The sequence below is a fragment of the Aureobasidium pullulans genome, assembly GCF_000721785.1.
Source record: "Aureobasidium pullulans EXF-150 unplaced genomic scaffold scaffold_8, whole genome shotgun sequence".
Taxonomy (NCBI): domain Eukaryota; kingdom Fungi; phylum Ascomycota; class Dothideomycetes; order Dothideales; family Saccotheciaceae; genus Aureobasidium; species Aureobasidium pullulans.
The window spans coordinates 318,084-341,007 of NW_021941028.1; the positions used below are offsets into that span (position 1 = coordinate 318,084).

The 22,924-nt window shown below is 51.5% G+C and overlaps 12 protein-coding genes across 12 annotated transcripts; 8 read left to right on the plus strand and 4 right to left on the minus strand.

Annotated features, from left to right (window-relative positions):
* The first annotated feature begins 81 nt into the window (after positions 1–81).
* On the plus strand, positions 82–1,015 carry M438DRAFT_317725 (ribosomal protein L37ae). Its single transcript, XM_029902757.1, has 3 exons — positions 82–171; positions 235–374; positions 458–1,015. Exons 1-3 carry the CDS (start codon positions 97–99, stop codon positions 519–521), a joined length of 279 nt encoding a protein of 92 aa, XP_029761023.1. The 5' UTR covers positions 82–96; the 3' UTR covers positions 522–1,015.
* A 127-nt stretch (positions 1,016–1,142) lies between these two features.
* On the plus strand, positions 1,143–3,339 carry M438DRAFT_345064 (uncharacterized protein). Its single transcript, XM_029905364.1, has 2 exons — positions 1,143–1,339; positions 1,546–3,339. Exons 1-2 carry the CDS (start codon positions 1,215–1,217, stop codon positions 3,173–3,175), a joined length of 1,755 nt encoding a protein of 584 aa, XP_029761024.1. The 5' UTR covers positions 1,143–1,214; the 3' UTR covers positions 3,176–3,339.
* Positions 3,340–3,403: 64 nt separating this feature from the next.
* M438DRAFT_345066 (DNA repair family protein-like protein) lies at positions 3,404–4,632 on the plus strand. Its single transcript, XM_029905365.1, has one exon. The coding sequence runs from the start codon at positions 3,552–3,554 to the stop codon at positions 4,572–4,574; it is 1,023 nt and encodes a 340-aa protein (XP_029761025.1). The 5' UTR covers positions 3,404–3,551; the 3' UTR covers positions 4,575–4,632.
* Positions 4,633–4,998: 366 nt separating this feature from the next.
* On the plus strand, positions 4,999–6,611 carry M438DRAFT_345067 (uncharacterized protein). The gene has a single exon (XM_029905366.1). It carries the CDS (start codon positions 5,256–5,258, stop codon positions 6,534–6,536), a length of 1,281 nt encoding a protein of 426 aa, XP_029761026.1. The 5' UTR covers positions 4,999–5,255; the 3' UTR covers positions 6,537–6,611.
* A 31-nt stretch (positions 6,612–6,642) lies between these two features.
* M438DRAFT_317734 (homoserine acetyltransferase) lies at positions 6,643–8,418 on the minus strand. Its single transcript, XM_029902758.1, has 2 exons — positions 7,529–8,418; positions 6,643–7,475 (listed from the first exon to the last, which is right to left on the minus strand). Exons 1-2 carry the CDS (start codon positions 8,364–8,366, stop codon positions 6,724–6,726), a joined length of 1,590 nt encoding a protein of 529 aa, XP_029761027.1. The 5' UTR covers positions 8,367–8,418; the 3' UTR covers positions 6,643–6,723.
* Positions 8,419–9,308: 890 nt separating this feature from the next.
* On the minus strand, positions 9,309–13,046 carry M438DRAFT_272226 (GTPase-activating protein-like protein of the rho/rac family; the record flags this gene model as incomplete). The annotated part of the gene is made up of 6 exons (XM_029900547.1): positions 9,309–9,695; positions 9,756–10,042; positions 10,097–11,212; positions 11,268–11,891; positions 11,940–12,639; positions 12,690–13,046. 6 exons carry the CDS (start codon positions 13,044–13,046, stop codon positions 9,309–9,311), a joined length of 3,471 nt encoding a protein of 1,156 aa, XP_029761028.1.
* A 767-nt stretch (positions 13,047–13,813) lies between these two features.
* On the minus strand, positions 13,814–14,664 carry M438DRAFT_396716 (uncharacterized protein; the record flags this gene model as incomplete). Its single annotated transcript, XM_029909272.1, has 2 exons — positions 13,814–14,421; positions 14,459–14,664. The coding sequence occupies 2 exons, from the start codon at positions 14,662–14,664 to the stop codon at positions 13,830–13,832; spliced, it is 798 nt and encodes a 265-aa protein (XP_029761029.1). The 3' UTR covers positions 13,814–13,829.
* A 220-nt stretch (positions 14,665–14,884) lies between these two features.
* M438DRAFT_334695 (polymerase II polypeptide D) lies at positions 14,885–15,398 on the plus strand (the record flags this gene model as incomplete). The annotated part of the gene is made up of 2 exons (XM_029903736.1): positions 14,885–15,218; positions 15,271–15,398. The coding sequence occupies 2 exons, from the start codon at positions 14,885–14,887 to the stop codon at positions 15,396–15,398; spliced, it is 462 nt and encodes a 153-aa protein (XP_029761030.1).
* An 882-nt stretch (positions 15,399–16,280) lies between these two features.
* On the plus strand, positions 16,281–17,116 carry M438DRAFT_317744 (uncharacterized protein). The gene is made up of 3 exons (XM_029902759.1): positions 16,281–16,430; positions 16,500–16,738; positions 16,884–17,116. The coding sequence occupies exons 1-3, from the start codon at positions 16,302–16,304 to the stop codon at positions 17,077–17,079; spliced, it is 564 nt and encodes a 187-aa protein (XP_029761031.1). The 5' UTR covers positions 16,281–16,301; the 3' UTR covers positions 17,080–17,116.
* Positions 17,117–17,261: 145 nt separating this feature from the next.
* Positions 17,262–17,638, minus strand: M438DRAFT_334697 (uncharacterized protein; the record flags this gene model as incomplete). The annotated part of the gene is made up of 3 exons (XM_029903737.1): positions 17,262–17,383; positions 17,444–17,571; positions 17,625–17,638. 3 exons carry the CDS (start codon positions 17,636–17,638, stop codon positions 17,262–17,264), a joined length of 264 nt encoding a protein of 87 aa, XP_029761032.1.
* A 146-nt stretch (positions 17,639–17,784) lies between these two features.
* Positions 17,785–20,530, plus strand: M438DRAFT_396720 (uncharacterized protein). Its single transcript, XM_029909273.1, has 2 exons — positions 17,785–20,065; positions 20,122–20,530. Exons 1-2 carry the CDS (start codon positions 17,995–17,997, stop codon positions 20,208–20,210), a joined length of 2,160 nt encoding a protein of 719 aa, XP_029761033.1. The 5' UTR covers positions 17,785–17,994; the 3' UTR covers positions 20,211–20,530.
* A 163-nt stretch (positions 20,531–20,693) lies between these two features.
* Positions 20,694–22,550, plus strand: M438DRAFT_345075 (uncharacterized protein). The gene is made up of 2 exons (XM_029905367.1): positions 20,694–20,945; positions 21,061–22,550. Exons 1-2 carry the CDS (start codon positions 20,804–20,806, stop codon positions 22,143–22,145), a joined length of 1,227 nt encoding a protein of 408 aa, XP_029761034.1. The 5' UTR covers positions 20,694–20,803; the 3' UTR covers positions 22,146–22,550.
* The last annotated feature ends 374 nt before the right edge of the window (positions 22,551–22,924 follow it).

The following is a 22,924-nucleotide window of genomic DNA, read 5'->3' on the forward strand; positions in this document are numbered from 1 at the left end:
TCCGTCACACACTCGTCAAAATTGATGCCGACTCCCACACTTTTGTGAAGTCCAAGTCTGTCCCGTCAACAATCCAGTCTTCAACCAACCGCCAAAATGACCAAGAGAACTAAGAAGGTCGGCATCACCGGAAAGTACGGTACCCGCTATGGTGCTTCCCTCAGAAAGCAGGTGCGTTTCGACCAGGATCCAATAATGCGACAGTCGAGAGCAAGGATTTAACCCCTCCCACAGGTCAAGAAGATGGAGGTGACCCAGCATGCCCGCTACACTTGCACCTTCTGCGGCAAGGTTACTGTCAAGAGACACTCTGTCGGCATCTGGGACTGCAAGTCTTGCAAGAAGACTGTTGCCGGTGGCGCTTACACCGTCTCGTACGTTTCTCCCCTTTCGACCGCCAGGACGACGCATCCTCTTCGCACTCTGGACAACTCGACTAACACAAGGTCCTTCACAGCACCCCTGCCGCCGCTGCCACCCGCTCGACCATCCGTCGTCTGCGCGAGATCGCTGAGGTTTAAGCCATGATATCCAAGTCATTACAGCAATCCATCCACGGTTTTCTCGTTTCGAGGTTCTTTTTCCATTGGGCAATCGCGGCGTAAAAAATCAGCAAGGACTTTTTGACGAAGGGATGATGTAGCTAAGAAGGAAATACCCATCCACGCTGGCTTCTTCGATATGCTGGGATCCTGGGAACGAATCAAATGAAACTCAGTCATCCTGCCCAAACACTTATTCCACGAACTCGTATCTTTAGCCGTCCATCGGTCTACCTAAACAACTGGCCGCGTAAACCCCACAAGGGCTGTCGCATTCGTTATGGATGCCATTTCCGATGTGGCAGCATTGCGCAATTTGTGCCCGCCTTCGGAAAGGCCAGCCTGCTCTTTGTTCTCTCGCGCACAACCGCCTTAAGTGAATCTTTGTTCTCCCCACTGCAACCAAAGTGAAAGCGCTCAGTTAATTGTCAAGCATCAGATCCAGGGTCCAAATATACAATAGTCATTTTGAGCGTTTTGTGTTGATTTTGGACGCGAATTAAGCAGACGCCCAGTCATTCGTCACACGTGAAGGCAGGAAGGCAACGCCGCCCTCACTCCGCAATCCGCCATACCTGAGTACATAAAGCCCGCCCCTTCCTTCTTTCTTTACCTCATCCACTTTCGCATGTTCTTTCGACTCGACACTACACTGCTTCGGGCCCCGTGATAATGACAGACGTGTGCATCGTCTGCTTGGGCGACTTTCGCCTTCGCCCTCAGGATGCCGAGACCGATCTCAACCCTGTCGATAGCCATCCTAGCGCGCCGCTTCCCGTGCTTTCTTCTGAACAAAGGTATTCAGATCCTGTCCACACCGAGCTCCATGATCCCTCGGAGCCTCTTCATCGGTCCCGTCGATTCCTTAACCGCTTTCATCGGCTTGACCACACTTTCATGTGCCGCCGAATAAGCTTGGATGGTGACGTCTCCCCCGCCTTCGAAGACCTCCCGGGGGAATCATCTTCACCTTTGAACAAGACCAGTGCTGACTCTCCCACAGTAAGAACACCATAGACGACGAAATTGTCGCTCACCTCCTTCCATGCGGCCACAACCTCCACGACTCTTGCTTGCGACCATGGGTAGAACGAGCCAACAGTTGCCCTATTTGTCGTGCAAGCTTCAATCTTGTCGAACTTCGCGACTACCTCGATGGTCCCGCCCACTCTTCTTACATCGTTGAGGAGAAACAACAACAGGCCGATGTGGACCCCACCTTGATCATCGACGATTTCCTTTACGAGGAAGAAGCCCCATGCCTCGTCTGCCGTCACATCGACAGCGCACATGCAACCATGTATTGCGATGGCTGCGATGGCACCGTCCATATCTTCTGCGCTGGCTTTAGCGACGCTACCGCGCCGGACGTCTGGTACTGTGAATCCTGTCATCGGGAACTAGGCAGTGACTCTGCTGGAAGAAGAGCTCCAAGGACAAGAACTACAAGAAATAGACGAGCAGCAGCCAGAAGACCTGGCACAGAGGCATGGGACAGGGTCTGGGCAAGTGTTTGGCGTCGTCTAAATCTGGACCTCGACTTCCCTCACGATGATGAGGATCTTACCACCATCCATCGTACACCAGCTCAACGACGGGAGCTCGCAGCATGGACTCGGAGACTCCAAGTTGCAAGTCGCCAAGGTGGCGCAAACCGCTTCAGAGATACTGCTCCGACCTTGCTGGACAGAAGGAACCTCGCAGCCGCCCATTCACCCGAGTCGCAAGAAGAGTTGCGCGCCTGGAATGCTCTCGACAAGGCCCGGGCACTCGATCCCGAAGCACAAAGGCCACCCAGCAGGAAACGTAAATCAGCTACAGCATCTCCCGCTTCGCCTCGAGACAATACAGCTGAGCGAGAGCAAGTGGAACCACCACGCAAGCTCAAACGACCGAGGACCAAGAGAAATATGACACTTGTAGCAGCTACAGAACCAGGCCCATCAACCATCGAGGTCCCAGTACGCCCTGTACAGAAGCCCGTCGAAGGACCTAGCTTTCTCAAATCGCTCCTTCAAGAGGTCGAGAAACAACCCGCGCCAGAAGAAGCAGGCTCTCCGGATGTCGAAGCCACCTCCGGCGATGAGCAACCAGGACCGCTCAACTTGGCGTCTCCCGCAGCATCTCCCATCCACTCAGGACAGGTGTCTCCCCGTGCGTTGTCAGTAACTCCTCCCCCTCAAATACGTCCCAGGCCGACCTCACCCATGCCTCTGACGTCTATCGTCCGACCTCTCGCTTCGCCCACCTTCTCTCCTGCGATGAACGGTAGGGACGAGCGAGGTCGCTCACATCGACGACCTCAACACCAAGTCAGCAGTCCACCGAGAGACATTTCACCTGGTTCTCCATCTCGTAACATGTCGTACTCGACCAAAACCGAAATTCAAAGAATGGTCAAAGCCGTGCTTGGCCCTAGATATCGCGGAGGCGAGATCAACAAGGATCAATACACCGACATCAACAGAGATGTCTCTCGCATGCTGTATGAGAAGGTCGGCGATGCTGAGGGTCTGGCCGATCAGAATGGACGTGAGAAGTGGCAGGAAGTGGCTTCTGCTGAAGTCGAAAGGGCTGTTCAAACAATACGCACACAGGAGCAAAGCTTAGAGACATTTTCACAGGATGTCTAGCTTGGATACATGGCATTAACGATGGGCACGGCGCATTTCGAGTAGTACTTAGCTTCGGCGCAGCGGACTTTTCTTATGTCTTTTTTGGAATTGGGCATATTTTGCTCTAACAGAGCTTCAATGGCGTCAGGGCGAAAACTGGGAGGACGTGTAGATACCCCGACTGCGAATTTCATACCATTATGGTCTTACCTTAAACTCTCCTACCAACAGAGCTATCCCATGTTGTTTCATAATCCTTGAACATCATCGAGTTCATTTTGGTGTTATTTTATCGTTCGTCGACGTCATAGCCTAAATGTTGGCGCGTTCACGTCGCGTCTTCCTGCACAATCGTCCTCTCTGCTCAATACCACACCACATTGCCAAACCCAAAATGTCGAAAAGAACATTGGATAGTTTCTTCAACCCAGTCCAAAAGAAGACCAAGATATCTCTATCAGGATCCAAGGATGCGCCGTCAAACCACCATACCTATCCATTCGCTATACCACAATTGCCACCAGAGATCACGGACATCTTGAACTTCGCTCCAGAAGCAGAAGGCAAAGTAATAAACGATCAACCGGATTTGGATCTCTTGTACTTCCAACCATACATACCCAGCTCGATATCAACGCCACTATTTGAGTTTCTACGCGGCGAATTGTTCTTCTATCGTGTAAAGTACAAGATCAAGCGAGGGCCAATTGAGACGGATATCAATACACCACGCTTCACGACAGTCTTCGGTGTGGATGAAACCTCCACTTTCACACCCCAAGGCGACCTCCTGGATGCAACGTCAAATAAACCAATCCCCAAGGACCGCTACAAGACATGCAAACCGCGACCCATACCTGCATGCCTGGATCTCCTACGCAAGCTCACAGAAGCAGCAACAGACCAACAATACAATTTCTGCTTGGTGAACTATTACGCCTCTGGTGATGACAGTATATCCTACCATAGCGACGATGAACGCTTCCTAGGCGTGGACCCAGCAATCGCATCCTTCTCCCTAGGCGCAAAGCGCGATTTCCTGATGAAACATAAACCCACACCGCCCTCCGACGACAAGTCTACCGCGGCCATGAATTCCGAGACCAAGCCCTTGAAGCTCCCGCTTGGAAGCGGAGATATGGTGTTGATGCGAGGGACCACACAAAGTAAATGGCTACACAGTATACCGAAGAGAAAGGGAGGAGAAAGTGGAAACGGGAGGATCAACATCACATTCAGGAGGGCAATGGTTGCGGGAGGGACGGAGAATTACTATAGGTACAATGTCGGGGATGGAGATGTGCTGAAGTGGGATGGGAAGAAGATGATTGTTTGGGGTGAGAAGAAGGGACCGGGAGAGGGTGTCGAGAAGGAGGTCAAGGCTGAGGATGTTGATAAGGGATATGCTGGGTTGTAGTGACGATCAATCAACGACTGCTTTCTCTAAACTAGAGGATTTTCGAGAAGCCTTCTTCACATACTGTTCTAATGCACTATAAGTACTCGAATACAAGGAATCTGTTTCGAGTATTGACAAAGGCTGATAAACTTCCTGACCATGTAAACAGATTTAAGAGCAAACCGACGTCTCCCTCAACCAAGCGACCGATCAAAATCGAAGACGAGGTGACCTTTACCCAAGCGAACACTGCCCGGCAAAACGATGAAGCAATGTCGAGTCGCATTTGGGTCGACAAAAGACAAAACAGATGTCGCAGCCGTGAATCGAACACGGGGCTCGTGCATGGCAAGCACGAATTTTACCACTAAACCACTGCGACTTGTGATTGGAAGGTGAAGTGTGTTTCGTTTGAGTCGTATATATCACTCGCTCACTCTGGCAGCTTGACCCAGCTGGAGCCTGGACCCGATCTGCACATGCTTGTGAGAGCTTCGACAAAGAAGTTGACTTGAACCATCCACTTCATACACGACTTCACAACCTCACCTCGCATTCACACACATCGACGATACACAACTGAAGCCGGTCATCTCTTGATGCACACTCGATAAATAATCAACAAAACATTCGAAGCGCAAGCCCAAGAGGCACCCATCTCCTCCACTGTCAGGTCACAGACAGCGAACACCACCCACCATGGATCTCGCCAAAAACCTCCTCCGCACAACCGCGCGCGCCTTCTACACGACAGAAGAAGTCCTCATCATCGACGCCCTCGGCATCCACAGCACCCTCACAGACGCCGATCTAGCCCACTGCCTAGGCACAAACCGCAAGGAACTCCGCAAACAATGCGGCAAGCTCAAAGACCACGGTCTGGTATCCGTCCAATCGCGCGCAGAGAAAAAGGAAGATGCTCCCCCACCGTCTACAAATCCCAACTTCAAGAATAGGGATTATGTCAAACATCAGGATTGGTACTGGTTGCATTTCCACCCGGCGATTGATGCGATCAAATATCGATTGTCGAGGTTGTCCAAGCATATCGACAGTATGGGGGCGCCGACGACGGAGAAGAAGGATTTGGAATGTCCGAGGTGTAAGAGCCAGTATACGGATTTGGAAGTCATGGACAACATCGACCCGATGAGTGGTAGTTTCCTCTGCCATCTCTGCGAACACCCCCTGGATCCTGTGGATGAGGAATTGCAAAAGGGAGAGAATGAAAGTAAGATGAGACTCAACACACAAGTCGCGGCTATTGAAGCGCTGCTCCGCGAAATCGATCAGGCGAATGTACCGGAGAATGACTTCGACACAGCATTATCGCTGCATCTACCCATTAACCGTGGAGATGCACATCCAGATCGCCCGTCGAGGATTGCAGAGGAAGTCAAGCCCAGTATTGCCGGATCAAAGGGTTTGGCACTGGCGCCAGAGACAGTCAAGGTACAACTGGAAGACGACACAACCGCAAAGCCGGATCCAGAGGCTGCAAGGATCAAGCGCGAGAAGGAGGCCAAACAAAACGCGCTGCCAGAATGGCTCACGAAGAGTACGGTGTCGGGCGAGGTTACCACGGCAGGCGCAAAGGAGTTGAGAGAGCAGAGAGAAAGAGACGCACACGCAGGAGGCCTATCCGTGGACGATGCCGCAGACGAGAAGAAACTGGGTGGTACACCTGGCAGAGACGATGCAGTCATGGACGACTACTGGGCTGCCTACGCAGCAGAGCAAGAAAGAGCGAGGTTACAGGAAGAGCAAGACGAAGAAGAAGACGAGGAAGAAGATGAATTCGAGGACGTACCAACAATGGTTGGTGTGCCAGACATCAAGGTCGAGGATGCTGAAGGCCCTAACGCCAAACGTGTCAAGGTGGAGGAAGAAGTTGATGCTAAGCCTTTGGCTAATGTTGCTCCTGCTGCCGATGCCAATGCAGAGTCCGATGAGGACGACATGGAGTTTGAGGATGTCTAAGAGACACTCAGAAGTATACTACGATACCCATAGACCATGAAAATGAAGTCAAATCATGCACATATTACAAAGGATGCTCAAGTATGATCACAATGGCATTGTACTAGTGTGTGATGGTGAAGTCAAATTCGCTATGCTTTTTGCTCAAAACGTCTATCATACATACATTTGCGGCTCATCCCAACTCCTATCCGAGGAATCTCTTGAGCTCACCACCAACACCCTCAAGATCAAGCAAGAAGGTGTCGTGGCCGAACAAACTCCTGTCCTCGCCAAGCTCAACATGGGTAACCTTTCTGTTTCCAACCTTTCTCAAAGCAGCAGCGATCTCTCTCTGCTGCCAGGCCGGGAACAGGATATCAGAGGCAACACCCATGACCAAAGCCGGGATATCCCTGAGTCCTTGCATACCCTTGACCAAATCAGCAGGGGGCTCATTATCCTGAGTAGCAGCCTTGATCTCCGTATCCTTGTTCATAATCTCGGCAGTCGACTCTTGCTCCTCATACGGCGTATCCGGCAAGGTCAAATTACACAAATCCGCCGCTCCAGCCTCTGGTTTCGGTGTCGGCTTATCAGCGCCAAACTGATCAAGCTTATGCACATTCGACGCTCTCACACCCTCCAGCATATCCATGTGTTCTTTGCCCAAGTCGAACAAGTCCATGGCTTTACTCACGTAGAGCAGACTGTTTGCGTCGTATTCGAGACACCATTTTTCGCCGGCGTGGTCGAGGTAGGTTTCGATGAGGAAGTCGGGGCAGAGGGCTGGGGGTTTGGAGGGGTCGGCTCGTCGACGGCCAAAGCGCTGTTCCCATTCTGGACCGCTGCGGTAGGTCACAGTTGCGATTTCGCGTGCGAGCTTCATGCCGGCGTGAGGAGGAATGGCGGAGTAGTAGTTTCCGCGGGTGGAGGACCAGGCGGGGTCGTTCATGAGGACTGGCAGAGAAGGTCAGTGGCGGTTATAGAGGGCGGGAAGGTAGAATACAAACCTTGACGTTGGGTATGGCGCATGGCTATGCTGTAAGGGTGACTTCTTGCGCAGCCAGAGATGCTGACGAGCTTGCCTACACGCTCAGGGTGTAGGACTGATGCGGCAAGACTCTGCATACCACCCATACTGGAGCCGACAGAGGCATACAGCTTATCAATACCCATCCAGTCGAGAAGACGGAATTGAGCACGCACCATGTCCTGCATGGTGAGGATAGGGAAGCGTGTAGCGTAGTGTTGGTCGTTTGCCAGAGGATCCTTGGAGCCGGGCCCGGTACTGCCATAGCAACCTCCCAGCACATTGGTGCAGATGACAAAGTACTTGTCTGTGTCGATGGGTGCGCCAGGTCCAATGAACTTTTCCCACCAGCCGGGCTTTGAGTTGGCAGGAGTGCTCTTCGCGTGACTGCTGGCACTCAGACCGGTGTGGAGCAGGATGGCATTGCTCTTGTCGGCGTTGAGGTTGCCCCAGGTCTCGTAGGCGATGTCGAAGGATGGCAGAACACCGCCCCAGTCCAGCAAGAGGGGCGAAGGGCAGTGGAAGGTTTCGGTCGCGCCTGGAGCGTATGAGGGCTCGGGACCAGATAGCGATCGCTTCTTGGTCAAAGTTTGCGTCTTCTTGTCCAGAGCATCCAGACAGGGGAAGCTGAGTGGTGGGTTCACTGCCGGTGTTTCGTGAGGTCTTTCGGCTTCGACAATTGGTTGACCGGCGGCTGCTTGTGAAGCTAGTCTGCTCGTGCTGTGCATGCTGCGTTGGATGGGTAGGAATCGCGTTCGGGGGTTTGTTCGTCGGAACAGGCCATTGGCGAGTTGCCTTGCTGCTCGAGGTGCCGACATGCTGTCTCTCTGTCGCTGTGACTTGCGAGTAAAGAGGAATGAAAAGTTCCCCGAGTATTGCAATGCCTTCGGAAAAGTCATGGTCGACAATCTGACGCCATCGGCCACCGCGTTTGTCAGCCTCCGAACTCGGGAGTGCTCCATTGTTCTACCACCAGCGACCACCCAACATCACATGCTTGCTTGTCCAAGACATGAGAGGCACAAGCCATGTCACATAATAGTCTAGCTTCTATCCTATGCCATCTCCCTCAGACAACCAAACCGCCACGACAGCTCTGTTGCTACGCGATACCATCAAGGTCCGAGCATCGGCTCAAAAGTCAGGGTGTCCCGCTCATCCACCAAATGGAGCACTAATAGCACTCATCCATACTCAGCCCTGTGATGGCATAAGATCCGCTGCTCAGGCATTCTCAATCATCATGTCGACTGTTCTCAAAATGACTGCAGAGGAAGGGTGAAATGATGTACCATGATGAATAAAATGCATTTTGTTCGACCCAGCTGCGGATCTGTCCTGATGACCAATGCTCATCTTTCGATTCAAGAAAGGAAAACTTTACGACTACTCGTACCAAACTGCCCAAAAGCTATGATGATGATGATGAAGAGAAAAAGCGAATACTCAAAACGGATGATGGAATGAGACGAAGGGCGAAAATAACAAGGAGAGGAAGAAAGATCTGTCGAGACAAAACAGGTAGAAAAAAAAGTGGTGTGAGAAGAGAATAGAAAAAGAAAACAGGTAGCCCTCCACAAGAACTCTTTGCGATTAAGAAACATTTCACCCCTCAACTCCAGTGCTGATACTATCCCATGGACGAAAAGCAGATGAAAAAGACCTTATCCTAATCAGCGGCAGAGCACAAACGCAAACAATGAAAATGCCACCGTTCCAAGTTTGTTAAATCCGTCGCGGGTTTGAACAGGCCCCTCGATCTATGTCACCATAGGTCTTGATGTGTATCCGCTGTTTCGGTTGCCGTTTCTGGTAGGACTTCCTTGACTCTCGGAACTCTTATTAGGATGCATCGCAAATGGTGGCTGTGGTGGCATGTCTGCTGCGACATGGCGTACGCTCGCTTCGTTCCCCCATGCGTTGGCTTGTTCGGCATCTGTATCAACGCGAGTGACGACAGGCGCACTACCCCTGCTTTCGCGGGACTTCGGCGTTGTAGATTGCGGTGGTGGTGCTACGTCGCCTTGTGTGCTTGAAGGTCCTTTGGTGCGGTCGCCGTAACGTTTCAATATTTCTTTTGTTGTGATGTCGGCGCTGGCAGAGAACAGAGTAGAGTCGTTGAGAATGAGTGCTAGATCCTCGGGCACCTGAAAGTTTTTTTGTCAGTGTTTTGTAGCCAGCAAATATGACGTGAACCATGAACTTACCTCACACATATACTCATTGAACTCGATGAGTGAATGAACCGCCTCGATGGCAAGCAAGTTGTCATCTAAGGGCACATCGCGTTTACCTAGATGCAAAATATTGGGCGCCATCACAGTAGCAAGGTTGTGGACATCCATCTTGCTACCAGACTCCTCATCGATGTGAGAGAATGAAGACACCCACTGCATAAAGTTGAACAATACTTCCATCGTATCTCTATGTGCCTTCGGAAGAAGACAACATGTGAGGTGGAGCACTCGTCGTCGTGTTTCCTCATCCGTGATCCCTGTGAAATGGTCAGTGATTTGTTCCCAGGTATCTAGCCAGACTACAAACTTACTCTGTGACGTTATCCACAATTTGTGCAATTTGAATGTCATGAGAGGATCGGGTAGCTCTCGTAGGAACTTCTTGAGGAGTGCAGCGACTTGCACTGGATTCTCCTTTGTGAGATCAACGTCGACCATCTCCTTGGAGTCAATCTCTTCTTTGACGTCGTTCAGTCGCTTGATGTTGCCATTCTTGCGGAACACACCCTCGACAGACATGTCCATTGTCCGCATCGCAGATATGGCATCTTGAATAAGGACTGGTATCCGCAATGCACCCGGCCCAATACCGTCTGTGGATTCTGCATAGTCTTTCTCTACCAGTTGCTCAAGAGAGACTCCAAAGATGCCTCGTTTGTTCCCCTTGTGCTTCTTGGTTGCTTCGGGCTTGAAGGCCTTGCCGAACTTACCCCAGAATGTAGGTCTCTTTGTCTCGATAAGGTCAAGCAACTCTTCTTGATTGAAGTGGCCCTCAAGAAGAGGCTCCATCGAGAGAACAGCCACATGTCGAACGATAAAGTATTCAAGGGCGGACAGCTCAGAGAAGTACTTCTTCGTCCTGAAAGCTCCACCTTCGACGAGAGCTGGCTTTTCTTCGTTGCCGAGCGAAACATGTCGGGTGTGACCATTGTTGACGAGCTTTGGCCTTGGTTCCTGAGGTATCATAGGTCCGCGGTGGAACTTGGAGGCATTAGGTCTTTGCTCTCTTGTTTGCTGTGCCTGAACGATTCTTGGAATATCGTCTAGGGTCATGGATTCATGATTGCCAAACTGAAGCTGTGACATGCGTGATCCACCAGCTTCACCATCGTCCACAATCTGGAAGTTGCCCGTTTGACGACGCTCAAGCTTGTCTTCGGTGTCGCCATGCATACCTTCTGGACCGTCAATGATTCTGGATGTGCGGGCTCTGCGATTCGTCGTTGAAATGTTCTTCTCCATGCGGGTTGATCGTAGCCTTCGGATGTCTCCAAGTGTTTGCTCGTAAGATGGTGAATGTTCACGCTTGGTCGAACCGGCATATGACTTGGAGCGAGTGTTTGATCGAAGTAACGGTGGATCCATGGAACCCTTCGGCGAGACACGATGTCCTCTGTTGGAATCATAGTCTGTGAGATTCGGGTCATCTAGAGTCTTTGTGAGTAATGATATTGGTCAACGTAACAGAGTTTCTAAACAAACCTGAAGTGTGAGGTAGAGCGCCGCTCGTACGAAGTGTAGCTAGTAACCTGGCGTGGGCGACGCGGAGTAGGTGGACATATTGTTGTAGACGACTGATGAAAACGACATCTCCTTCGGCCGAGTTTCCAGCATGGCGGTCGCAGAGGAGTTTCTGAGACGACTCGTCCCATCTTGCTATCGCATGATCATCAGCGAGAGGTCTTGAACATTTGCTGCATGTAAGACACTGGGCATGGAATCTCCTGTCTCTGCGTGCAAAGCACTTGTCCTCAACGGACTTATCGCAAACCGCGCAGTTGTCAGCAGATCGCGCAACAAAGTTTTCGGTCTCGCTCCTTGGGTCTTTGTCGTCTTCAGCCTCGAGTCTGTCGTCAAGCGCGCCAATTTCGTCCAAAAAGTTTGTAAGCCCCTCGTGGCTGCCGGTCTCACGCTCTAGTTTGAGCGCGCCCTGCAAACAAATGCGGATCAAAAGCTTGAGGTAGTGTGCTAGACCTGTGACAAGGGACAAAAGCTCTTGGGTAACACCCAGTCGCCTGACACCGGTCTCCTGAGATTCAGCAAGCAGTTGGAAGAAGGCGACAACTTTCTTGCAGAGCAATTTGGCTTCTCTAGAGTAGGACAAGCCTGGAAAGGTTAGCAAATGAACACATCACGACTTGAGATTTGACGTACCCTTCGCTGTGTGAGACTGCAGAACTTGGTCCAAATGATCGGCTGCAGAGAAAAGGAGATCGACGTGGGTAATGAACCTCTTGGCAGTCATGACTCCGTCAACATAGGCGCCGTTGCTGACATGTAACAGCATGTCGGAGATGCATGTTGCTGATTTTTCTTCAAAAGACGAGAGTGTGCGCCATATCCAGAGCACCTTCTCCTCAACACTCTCCTCGCCTTCCTTGACCATCTTGCGCATCTCTTCTGTAGCATTTTCTTCCGAATTCAGGGGTTCTTCTGAAGACCCTCCTTGGTGCAGCCGGACATTCCAGTATTTGTGTATCATATAACATTCTGGATGCCAATGCTGGTTCTGGCCATTGCGGAAGATTTCGACAAATTGTTTGAGAATGGCCGTCTGACAGCCGTTGCAGCGCTGGGCGAATTTTGTGGAGTAGTGATAATGGCAGTATACATTTCCTTCGTGTTCGTAATAGCTGTCCTGAGCGCCGAATACGGTCGGACATACAGAGCAGGTGAAATGCTCTATATGGTATTTGCGATCCAAGGCGGTGATGTATGAGCCGCGCAGGGCGCCTCCACAAGCATGGCAGAGTAGGTCCAATCTGCGGAAATAGTCCGTTTCGCAAAGAGGATATTGATTCGGCGGCTGTTCGGGGACAGGGAAGAATTTGGATGCGACGACTTTACCGCAGTCCTACAGAGTGTCAGCGAAATGTTCAAGGCTTCGTGTTTCAATGGACGGACATGGCAGGTGAAGCACTCAAGATGGTAGGTGCCGCCCAGAGCGCGTACGAACTGGCCAGTCAGATGACCGCCGCACTTTGCGCACATCCTATTAGACTGCTTGCCATTGGGTCGAGAGCGGTCCCGTGAAGGTGAGACTTGGGTATCGGCAGGACGGTCGTCCTTGACGTCCAGGCTGCGCTTAGGTCGGTGACGGGTCGCCAATTCAAGCTGTGACTCAGCGTCCGTGGAGGGACGAGAGGGAGACTCCCCGGGAGACTCAAAGGTGTTGGTACGAGACGGAGGTAGAGCGATGTTGGAAGGATAGGGATGGTCATCAGCGTCGTGCTGGGTAGAGGGGTCCGTCGGTAAACCCATGATGTATGAGGAGAGATTGTGGACAGAGGAAACAAAGCGAGTGTAAGGTAGCAGCGGCTACTGGGATAAAATCGTCGAGCGAGATGGTGTTCAATAGGGTAGCATCCGACGCGTGCCAAAACAAGGACAGCCAGATGCGGGCAGTCAGGAGGCGGTAGGTATTGTTAAGGTGCTTCCATGCGCAATAACATCCAGTGGAGGACTGGGTGGCGGCGGCATGGGATGTCGTTCCAGGAGTCGAGATAGACGGCGCCTGCGTTGAGCGGTCGGCAGTGCAGTCGCAGGTTTAACGTAGGTGGATACGCTCGATTCAATGTGCTTCGATGCGCAATGTCCAGCCCAGCTCGAAAGCCCCCAGAAGACGCCAAGAGTCGTGACTCGCGTAGACGCTATGATGTTTATGCGGATGAAGAGATGAGGATTCCAGAGATACCCAGGGATCCAGTCCAGACTCGATGTAGATTCCTAAATCAGCCGTCCATTGTGCCCTATCTCAGCAATCACTTGTTCTCGCACTAGCTCGTCCCTTTGGCGTTGAGTGCTTGAGTTGCTTGTTGAGCATGTTACACACGCAAATGGCAGTTGCCCGCTAGCGCTTAAAAATCCCCGAATTCCTCCACCCTGTCACCGACGATCTAATCTCTCCGCTTGCCCTTTTTATGTCTGCACTTTTGCGGTTCCACGTGTCAACACTTCACTTTGTTGCTGCTTGAAACTGTTTGTTGCCGTGCACATCTCATGTGTGATTTGGGATAAGATGGGTTGTTGATGTGGGGCTAAGTGTTATATATTGAATAACCAATCTGTCCAAGACCGTAACATACGGCTATGAATGACTGCTTGTGGGTCGAATGGTCTATATATCGTATGTCTCCGCCACCAAGTCAGATCACGAGGTCGATTAGGTAGACAATTACTCTGCACTACGGTACTCCCACACATGAACCAAGCGTTCCAATGAGTATGACCAAATACCCAGTTGCTTACTTGATCCTTGCCTTTCCACGCTTTGAAAGCCTCAAGAGTGTTGCTACAGAAGCACTGGCTTACGGCATTGTTTTCATGACTAGGATGGCATGTATCCTGAAAGGATGGCGCATGGTGAGTGAGTATCACAACTTGTCGTTGAGGCTCTGTCTCGGCAATCTGTTCAAGAGAATACCGCAACCATTCGACATCCAGCTCGTGCTCCATATTGTGATCCTTGACAGTCCAGTTTCTGATGCGTTCGAAATCCTTGTTCAGCTGGTCATGACCAGGCTCGATGTGAGAATGCAAGGTGCAGCCTAGTACAGTGATGTTGGATCCCGTAAGATCAATCCTAGTCCGATTCAAGAAGACCAGCTTCCCTTGCAAAGTTGGATCCTGGGCTAGCCTTTCTGCAGCATCCAGTCCTCCGTGCCGTGACGAACCGGTAGAACTCGTTGTTCCCTGCAACTAAAAGCACCTGGTCGAAGGTCTGGCACTGTTTCTTCAGGAAACCAGCATAATCGTCATAGTCGCAAAATCGTCCAATATCTCCTACCAGAGCTAGATGAGAGGCAGCGGGAGATATATCGTATTTGTATTCGAAGCGCTCCAGATGTAAGTCTGACATGAACTGCAGTCCGACAGTCATGTTGATGAGGGACGCCAGCCGCTTGAATTCGAAAAGCTCGTTCACTCTGGAGCCTTGGAGTCCGGAGCACCAGCGCCAAGGCCAAGCCAGAGTTCGACATCAACAACTTACGACGGCGTCGAATCTATCGCGCAAACCATTGTCGCCGGTCATCTTATCCTTACGCTCTATCGCCCTTTGCAACCGGTCGCATCTCCCCGCGCGACTCGCTCCACACAACATGGCCAACCCCGGTGGTCCCGCTCCTGCGCCTCACATGATCTCGCGCCCAAAGAGAGCACCCACTGGAGATGAAGAGGCCACAGCGATCCTGCGTCTGGGAGAGTTCCAGCAAGTTCCAGCACTGAACTTGTCCGAAGCGCGTACCATCATCAACGCTGTCACCACACGCCGGCGCAACATCAAGCAGAAGGTCTCTGAGTCCGAAACCCTCCTCAAGACCCAGGAATACCTCGAGCTATTCGCGCGCTTCAAGCAACAAGAACACGTCACTGCCGTCGAGCAGTTGCTCACAACTCGCACCGAGCTCGAGCGCTTTGAGCGCAGCCAGCTCGGTCAGTTTACTTGATCTTTGCAGTACACGTTCATCTACTGACCTTCTCAAAGGAAGTCTGTGCCCTGACACTGCCGAAGAAGCAAAGACTCTTGTACCCTCGCTCGAAGGCAAGATCTCCGATGACGATCTGCAGGAGCTGCTCGATGAGATGATGAAGCTGAGAAACTTTGTGCAATGAGACACGACTTATTTCGATCTGCTGTTATCCCAACACATCCGCCAAGTTCTTACACCCTGGCAAAAACAACAATACCACCCAAAGCTGTTTCTGAAATTCATGGAGTTTGCTCGAACGGACGCATCTTACTGGCGTTGGACACGCATAGTCCACTCTTGTTATTCGAAGCGCGGCGTTTGGATTTGATACAAAAAAGCAAAACGACACCGGCATATCCCTTGGGAGATCATGATGTCTATGTTACCTACAGGACGAGCTCATGATGGGCTGCTCGGGTTTCACCACAAGACAATTGCCATGCATTAGTGGTCAAGTTTGCTTCGCGAGCATCGGGAAACTGTCTTCTGACGGAAGCTCACGGCACTGCAGTTGCTTGTACGTCGAAAGAGAGACTAAACGCACAGCATCGGCACCCCTTTTTCTCGAACAAAACTCCTTCATAGCGTCCTTTTCTGAAAAAAACGACTGACGAGTTTCGATCAATGCAACTAAGTTTGTAATCTGACCTCCTCGAGCCAAACTTTTCTCAAACTTAATTGTTGTCCTTGTTATCTGTCGCTTCTCGTGAAATACATGGTCAGGCCAATGCAGTGTCAGCCTGTCTATATCCCACCTGGGTATTCGATTCGATCTAAGCGTAGATATTCATGAAAATTTCAGTAAATGTTCGTAATGTGATCAGTTGTAATTGGGCATCTACCTATATTTCAGTGAGTCTTGCGATAGATTCTTATTCAATCGACATCGGCATCTATAAGGTACTCCAAGGGTACATTTATATATGAGGTGCTTCGAATTGTGGGTCCGAGCGTGAACAACGCCAAGCACGATTCGACATCACTCTGCCAGATCAAGAGGACGATTGACGGTATAGCGATTGAGTTCGTACACATCACACACAACATGCAGGCCTTCAGAAGAAGCGCTGCGCAAACTGCGCGCGCAGTCAGCCGTCAGCAAACGAAACGTTACGCCCACCACGAAGCACCAGCCGCTGGCAGCATCAAATACCCGGAAGAGGAGAAGCTCGGAGTACGTGCCATTGGGACACAGCAAGAGCCAGATCAAGCGCAGGAGAGCATAGACTGATGGATGCGACAGAAAGGATTCTTCATGACCATCTCCCTCATCCCGATCGGCTACCTCATGTACCAGTTCACCGGCCCCGGCAACTACGAGCACAAGTACTTCACCCGCGTCATCAACAGCTACGACCATTACCGCAAGGATGCAGCCCACATCAACGCTCTTCACACCGATGCGCTCGAGCAGGCTGCTGCTGACCGCAACCTGTTTGCCAACACCCAGCGCACCCAGAATGTCCAATTGAAGTTCCCCGAGTACGTCCGACCGTCCTTATATACCCCACCCGTATGGCATGGGGAATTACGTGCACCAAAGAAAGAGAAGGTGGCCATGCAAGAATGGATGATACTAAGGACACATCACGAGAGCATTGAAAGGCTAACCAAGTTTTGTCAACAGGATCCTCAACACTGGAGCCCCTCACAACGTGCCCGCCGGCCACTACGCCGACATGTCACAGGTCATCGCAAAGTACGAAAAGGAGTCCTACGAGGCCAACGCAAAGAAGCTGCAGCAGATCAAGGACAACGCCGTTCCCAGCGAGCATCCTTTCAAGGGCAACCTTCCCACTGGCGTCCAGACTGTGTTGATGTAGATATACCAAGCCAATAGCGAATTCATCTTTCTTCTTTTGTATATTTTTCATTCGTGGCTCGTATGTGAACAAAAGTGCCGCTGTCATTTGAGACATGCTTCCCATAACTCCATTGCGCCTTAACCATGCCGTATAGAATGTACATGTGGTGATACAGATGTGGGGTGGAATCCGGAGCCTCTTCACTTGGAAGCCACCTGCCTCACGTTACTGGTGTGAGGAGCGTGACCGGGAGTGGCGGGCGCATCGGGAACAACGACATCTTCGAATTCGTCCTGGGCGACAGCGCGGATGGTGAAGGAGTCTGCGGTGGCGGGTTAGTGGTGGTGGTCGCATAGAACGAACAAAGGCAGATGCGACGGACAAACACCAATAGCGAAGCCAAAGATAGCCAGACCGGTCAGGGCATTCTTGACAATGTACGGTTGGCGGGCACGGTAGAGAGCGGCGGTGGGCCGGTTGTATTTGTCGTAGTACGACGACTGGGGGATCCTGCGATGGCGTCAATTCGAGAATTGGTATAGAAGAGTGTTTGTTCTGCATACTTTCCAATAGGCATATCTGCTTGAGTCGTGATATGATCAAGTATTATTCAGACCAGAACAGAAGGTGCAATTCACATGTTCGAGAAACGGTGATGCCAAGAGCGACCGGCGACGCTGCTGCACCTGCTGCTTTCCCGCGCGTTCAACTCGACAGAGCAAGAGAGCTTCATCAATTCGACCCATCGCATTGCGCATTTCACCGTCGCCTTTCTTGACACTTTGTCAAGATCGTGCATCATCGCACTTGTCCAGAAAGCTGTGCAAGACACTCTACGTGTGCCTCATGTCACAATAGCGTAGCTGTCACCGAGTTGAATCCAACCTCGTCTGCGCTGCGTGACGTCTTCGGCGCGTCCCTCCGCCGTCCACAATGGCCGCCCAGGGCAATGTCGCCGACACGATAAAGCAGCTCAATGCTGCTCGAAACCTTGCTCTCGCCGATCCAGCTCTCTATCCTCAAGTCGTCCCTGGTCTTCTTAGAATTGTGGGCGCCGAGGCCATACTCGAGCTTAGAAGATGGGGCGCCGACTTCTTCGCCGAAACCTTCGCATCCCCCGTCCTCGCCCAGGAACACAAGCAGAACTTGGGGCTGCAGGTTCTAGACACGCTCAAAGCTTTCCTCGAGCGTCCCAATGAAGACACCGCTGTCATCAAGAGCGTTGTTCAGACAGCTGCGAGCATCTACCCCTTCATCTTCCGCCATATCGTCGCAAACCCCCAGGATGCCTCGCCATGGCAGAAGATGGCCGCCATCAAGTCGAGCATTCTTCGTAGAATGGCCAATGCTCCTCCCGGTATCCACATATGCTCGGTCAAGTTCATTCAGAGGGTCGTCCAGGTCCAAACCCCAGGTCTGATAGCGGATCCAAGGCGTCCTGAGCAGAATGAGATCTCTCTTGCTTTGGTACCTCGTGACCATCCCATTGTCTCTCCCTCAACGCTTGAAGCCGAAGCCCTGGGCTTGCTTGACAGACTACTTGGCGTCTTGCAAGACAACAGTACCGATGCGTTGCTTGTGACAGCTACCTTGAACAGTCTTGGCTCGTTGGTCAAGAACCGTCCCTCAGTCGCCAACAAGATCATCTCAACTGTCCTCAACTACAACCCTTTCAAACTCGCAACCACCACCCCCGTCTCGCCAACCCACAAAGTTATGATCAGATCCATGACACGCACCACAACCACCTTCTTGATCAACATCATCAAGAAGAACCCTAACCACCCCCTCGCCGGCCGTATCCAACAGTGCATTGAAAGACTCAGACACACGCTCGTAGATGTGTTCGACGAGTCTAGTCGCAAGAGGGCCGCACCCTCCGAGCCAACTGACGGTCTGTCTGAGGCAAAGCGCCAGCGTCTGAATGCGCAAATGCCACAAGCGCCTGCCCAGACACCACAAATACCACCGCTGCCACAAGGTCCTGTAAGCCTTGCTCAGCTCTTCACTCTTACTCAAGACCAGGGCCTGAGAAACTTCGATGTGAACGTGATTCCTTCCAATGTCGTTCTGAGCATCGTGGCACCACTTTTAAAGTCAATAGACAAGGCCAAAATGGATGCTGCCATCAACGCTGTTCAGGCGAGGTACTTGTCGTTAGCTGCGAGACCTGCCACAGCTGCCACGGCTGCTCGAGTGGCCACGGGTACTGGTCCTGCTCCGGCCGACGAAGACGAAGACTATGAGCCTGGCGTCGAAAGTACCGATCAAATTACCAACAATCTCGATCAAGCCCCTCCAGATGCCGATAGAGCGCCGGTGTCTCTGGGGCCTTTCAACCTACCTCCACCACCTCCATTGACTACAGATCAGGTCGCAGAGTACAGCAAAGGAACAGTGAACCGCGTGTTCAGCACCCTGACTACACTCGAGCAGTCTGCGCCAAGCAAATCACAGAGAGCCGGTTTCAATCGTCTTGCAGCTACCAACCATGACCGAGATGCTTGGATCACGCTCGTCACTCGCCTTGCTACACGTGCTCCAGCTGGACTCGACGAAGGCAAGCTCAAATCCGAGGGAAGCAGCTTGTCAAGGGGCGGTCTACTAAACGATGCTGTACGGGACTCGTTGTATCTCTACATCATTGAAGATTTTAGAAAGCGCATCGACGTCGGCATCTCATGGCTTGCCGAAGAATGGTACAACGACCGCATACAGAAACAGCAGAACAAGGAGGCAGAGTATATTCAAGAGCATTACGAGAAATGGATGCTCAAGATACTTGATGGGATTGTGCCTTTCTTAGACGCCAAGGACAAACTTCTTATCCGGTTCCTCTCAGAAATTCCCAGTATTAATCAGGATGTCCTTAAGCGGGTGGTCAGACTGGCCAAGGACCCTGAGAGAGTTCAGCTTGCAGTTCAAGCTCTACACTACTTAATTCTTCTTCGACCTCCGGCTAGAGAAATGGCTCTTGATGCGTTGGAAGAGCTATATAAAAACTGTACGTACCCAAGGTTGATTTTTGCTTCGACATATGCTGACCGTTATTTCGAACAGACGACGAATCGAGACCACTAGTGACAAAGATCATGCCCAAATTCCGACCAGAAGCACTCGAAAGACTCCAAGGAGCAGTTACAACTTAGACACGGAGAATCTGAAAGTCTCAAGTCTTGTTGCTCAAATCGCAAGCCGCATATCACCGAAGAAACAGAAATCACGTTGCATCAAAGCATGTCAAATGACGCTTGCTAGGACATCAGGAGAACCATGAATAGAAATTAGGCAGAGACAACAATCGAAAAGTAGCATCATGGCTGAGCACAGCAAACACATCATTGAACTACTACCTCCTAAACATGTATCGATAGAGACAACGGCCCGCTGGAATTGCTTCTATACATAGTCCTGCGAGGCAGTGCTAGGATAGGAGGAGTCGTTCAGCGTCGAACGTGTGTGGTTTGCTCTGACAGTCGTCGTATCTAAGGCCCGTTGAAGCCTAACGTACTGTATCTCTTACCTGCCGGCGCAATGTCCTTTTTAATTTAGACTTTAAGATGGGCACTCGGCGACGTGCATAAGGTCTGCAACCATCCCACCTTTTGCGCGCGATGCTTTTGGCTTTGCTCCACAAGAAGCGCAGGAACCACAGGAAGCCGTTCACGCCGTCTTGCTCTTCCGTGCCCACGGACCCTTTGACACCGACCTTTGTCGTTGCCGGAGAGCCTGGAGACGCAGCATGGCCGACGACTACACGCCAAAACCTAGTCTTGGACGGAGGAAATCATCGCTTAATACGCTCAGAGAGCTGTCGCAAAGATTCAAGCATGCCGGACGCAAACCTTCAGACAGCGTCGAGGAGGAAAGAGAGATTATTGGCGGTAAGCACGTTCCAGTTGGCGCTGTTCCTGCGATTGCTTGCAGCTCCAAATGCAGGGTCCTTTGTTTTCGTGCCCGTCACTGCGCAACGTCCAGCGCTCATTTTACCAATCCCAGATGGTCAATTTTCGATTCCCCCTCAACTGAAGATGCCCGACTTTGCTCCCTTTGTCACAAACTCCACTACCGACACTGCAACCCAGCCACGAGCTCCAGAGATCGAAGTCGCATCGTCGTCGCCTCGAACAGCCCAGCCGCCAGTGTCAACAAACGCCCTCGACGGCACACAAGAACGACTACTCTCACCCAAGCCCTCGAACAACGACATGAGTTCCACCACGACATTGGTAGAATCATCGCCAATCCTCTCGGACAGTACTCCCTGGGTTGGCGGCACTGGTCTTGGAAATGCGAACCTGGGAAAGTCAGGCCGTGTTATTGAGAAGCTCATGGCTGAGAACGACAAATTGAAAAGAGAAATAAAGGCAGAGGCCGCCAAAAGAGAAGAGCTGCAACGCACTGCCAATGCACAAAAGCCCAGGCTGGAAGCTCTCCAAGCAGAAAACGCCCGTCTCTCGCACTGCAAAGCCGTGGACGAGAGCGTGATCAAGCGCCGCGATCGCAAGATCGAAGATCTCAAGGCCGAGCTGGATGTTGAGCGGCAAAAGAGAGAGTCTTTGGAGCACCGAGTACAGGACGCCGAACGCAAGATGGGCGAATACCAAGAGCACAGCAACAAGGAAGTCCAGCAAGCAGTCGAAGAAGCCAAGCACGCTACCACACACGCCTCCATCCTCGAGACATCACACCGTCAACTATCGTCTGAGTACCGGCAGCGCATAGCAGCGGCTAGCAAGCAACTACGAGAATTGAGCGACGATAGGGAGGAAGACCGAAAACGCCTGACCAAATTGGATGTCGTTAACCACCAAATGCGTCAAGAGTCGGAGAAGGCACGAAAACTGTACAACGAACTGCTGGCAGCTTCGGACAAGTACAAAGCAGAAAAAGACACGGAAGTGGACGGTGTCCTCGGGGATGTGAGGCAACTCAAGGGAGGCATCAGCAAACGCGAAGGAGAACTTGAGACGACGCTTGAGGAGATGCACAAGGTCATGAACCGCATGAAGTGGCTCATGAACATGCAGAAAGTGAACAATGAGAATGGTGTCAGCTCACCTCCGCCTTCGCCGCCTTCCTGAGTACTACGATCATCTCAGGGGTTGACCGAAAAGTGAGTTTTGTTTGGGGTAGGAGAGAGAGAGGGAGTTTTCTTTGGCATTGTTGATGTTGTATAGCGGGAAATCTGACTATACAGGGGTTTTACGAAGGCGTTCACGGGTTTGCTTCTGAATAGGCGTACTGAGAAGCAGATATCTTATGGCTTTCAAAGGGCTGCATAGCGAGGCGTCATGGGAGGAGACAAGGAGTATAATACAGGTGGCACCATATTCTTACCTATGGTATAACAAGACGAAATGACACTAGCCGCGTTTGAGATCGATGTGAAGAAGCTGATTTCGAAGTCAGGGAGTCTGATGAAGGCGTTCAGAGTGTTAGATCGTGCCTGCCAATTGAGTAATCAAGACATACCATCTTACCAACAGCACGAGCAAGCGACCGGTTCTTTCATGCAAGGCACATGCACGCGCGCGGGTTTTCGCAGCTTCCTGATCAACACAGAAAAACGACGAACGGTATCCGGCATTGCATTCATCTGCCGCGCAAAAGCGCCAATCCAAATCCTTTCAGTGCATCAACATCTTCACCGCATCACTCCAAGATCTTTTACCTCTATTCATCGAGCAAGGGCTGTCAACTCACTGGCATCTCCCCTTACCAAGTTTTGCTTACATCCAACATGGCGAGCACTTTCTTGCATAGCATGGTGTGGAACTTCCAGGAGCCCGAAGAATTGATCATCATGTTCGACAACATGGTTCGCGACGCCAATGTCAGGTGTACCTACATGTTCGATACG